The sequence below is a fragment of the Condylura cristata genome, unplaced genomic scaffold, assembly GCF_000260355.1.
Source record: "Condylura cristata isolate star-nosed mole 26May11 unplaced genomic scaffold, ConCri1.0 scaffold00038, whole genome shotgun sequence".
Lineage (NCBI taxonomy): Eukaryota > Metazoa > Chordata > Mammalia > Eulipotyphla > Talpidae > Condylura > Condylura cristata.
In genome coordinates, this window is record NW_004567139.1 from 7,106,381 (window position 1) to 7,107,912 (window position 1,532).

At 61.4% G+C, this 1,532-nt stretch overlaps 1 protein-coding gene across 2 annotated transcripts in view; it reads right to left on the reverse strand.

Annotated features, from left to right (window-relative positions):
* LOC105854407 overlaps positions 1-1,179 on the reverse strand; it is an 8,277-nt gene extending 7,098 nt beyond the window's left edge. Inside the window, exon 1 of one of the 2 annotated variants that reach the window (XR_001146091.1) lies at positions 1,043-1,155. Coding sequence is in view for 1 of the 2 variants with exons in the window: in XM_012732974.1 (XP_012588428.1) it covers positions 1,043-1,141 (99 nt within the window). In the remaining variant the exon portion in view is untranslated. Of the gene's footprint in view, positions 1-1,042 lie in introns of both variants that reach the window. The other variant, XM_012732974.1, reaches the window with a different exon arrangement.
* Between the last annotated feature and the right edge of the window lie 353 nt (positions 1,180-1,532).

Genomic DNA, 1,532 nt, shown 5'->3' on the forward strand with positions numbered 1-1,532 from the left:
ACCCCCCAGGCACAGTCACCATGTCTTCCCGCTGCACCCGCCTGCCTCTGTGCAGAGCAGGCCCCTAGTCTGGTCGGTGGGCTGTGTGACCTCCTCCCAGGTCCTGTGAAGGGCCGGGATGGCCAGTCGCCAGGACAGTCCTTTGCAAACCAGCCTCAGGCCATGGCAAAACCCGCCCTTGGCTGTCCCGGGTTTCCCGGCCTCCTGCTCTTGTCCACCTTCTCCCCTCGTGCAGGCCTCCCCGCCAGGGTCCAGGTGGGCAAACTCCCCTCCCGCCCCAGCGCGGGCGCCTGTGTGTGCTTGGACGCTGGAGGGAGAGAGCAGGAGCCCGGCAGCAGGGCGGTGATTTCCTCTCGCACCGGCAGGCTGACCGGTGCCTGTGGTTTTAGCCCGAGCCCGAGTTTGTTTTTGGTTTGTTTTCTGGGCGCATTACCACGGGCAGGTGGAAAGAAGGGAGAGAGACACTGGCCAGCCTGGAGTGGGGCGCAGCTATTTTGCACAGAAAAGTGAGAATCACAGGCTCGAAGCCCCGAGTGTCCTCGGCCAGTGCTCTGGGGCTGGGGGTGGGAGCGTGCAGGCTGCGGTTTCCCGTCGGGGTGCAGGGCTGAGGGGTGGAGGTGCTCCTTCTCAAGTGGGGACAGCAGAGAATGGGTGGGGGCGCACAGGGTGGGCAGAAAGCAGGCGCTCCTGGGAAGAATGGAGGGAAAGGAAAGTGGGGTGCAGGGGAGGCCCACCCCCACGCAGAGGAGCCAGACAGCAGCGACTGAACGAAGGAAGCATGGACCTCGGTCCACAGCCATCAACACACTTGTGGGCAGGAGGGCAAGACAGGGTCGTACCCTGAAGAGGTGGTGGGGGCCGCAGAGGTGGGAGAGGGTATGCAGGGTGGCGGTGGGGGGAAGGACCCCCTTCCTGGCGGCAGGAAGGACCTACAGGGCCGGTCCGATTCTAGACCCAGGCGCTTGCTGCTGGCGCAGTTTTCCCCGAGGTCTGGCCACACTCCCTCTCGGATTTCAGGGGAAAGAGTCAACCCTTCTCTTACCAGGGCCGTCTGACTGTAGTTTTGCTCCCAGGCAAGCAGAGGTATCCCGAGCCCCAGGTTCCCTGTGCTCCTGGCTCTGACTGGAACTTCGGGCAGCATGGGGAGGTGACCAATCCCTGGCCAGCTTACCAGCAGCGCCTCCAGGGACACGGCTGGGGGCAGGCAGGGGCGTCCCTGCTATTTGCGTGCTCCTGAATGATTTAGCGCCCCTGCCAATAAAACCCCCTCTCCGTGAGCTAACCCGCTCTCCTGAAATCATCAATAATTACTGAGTCCGTCCGATGCCACTTAACAGTTTGTGTTTTTCAAAGCACTTTATGCCCATTAACCAAAGAATTCTCGACGCACCTCCGGGAGGAAAGGACAAAAATAAACAGGAGGCTGCAAAGATCTCTGGAAGTCATCTCGGCCATCCCCCTGCCTCTGGGCTGCACTGTGCCAAAGGAGAGGCTGGTGAAGCAGAAACAGACCCAAGAAACCACCCTGTTTT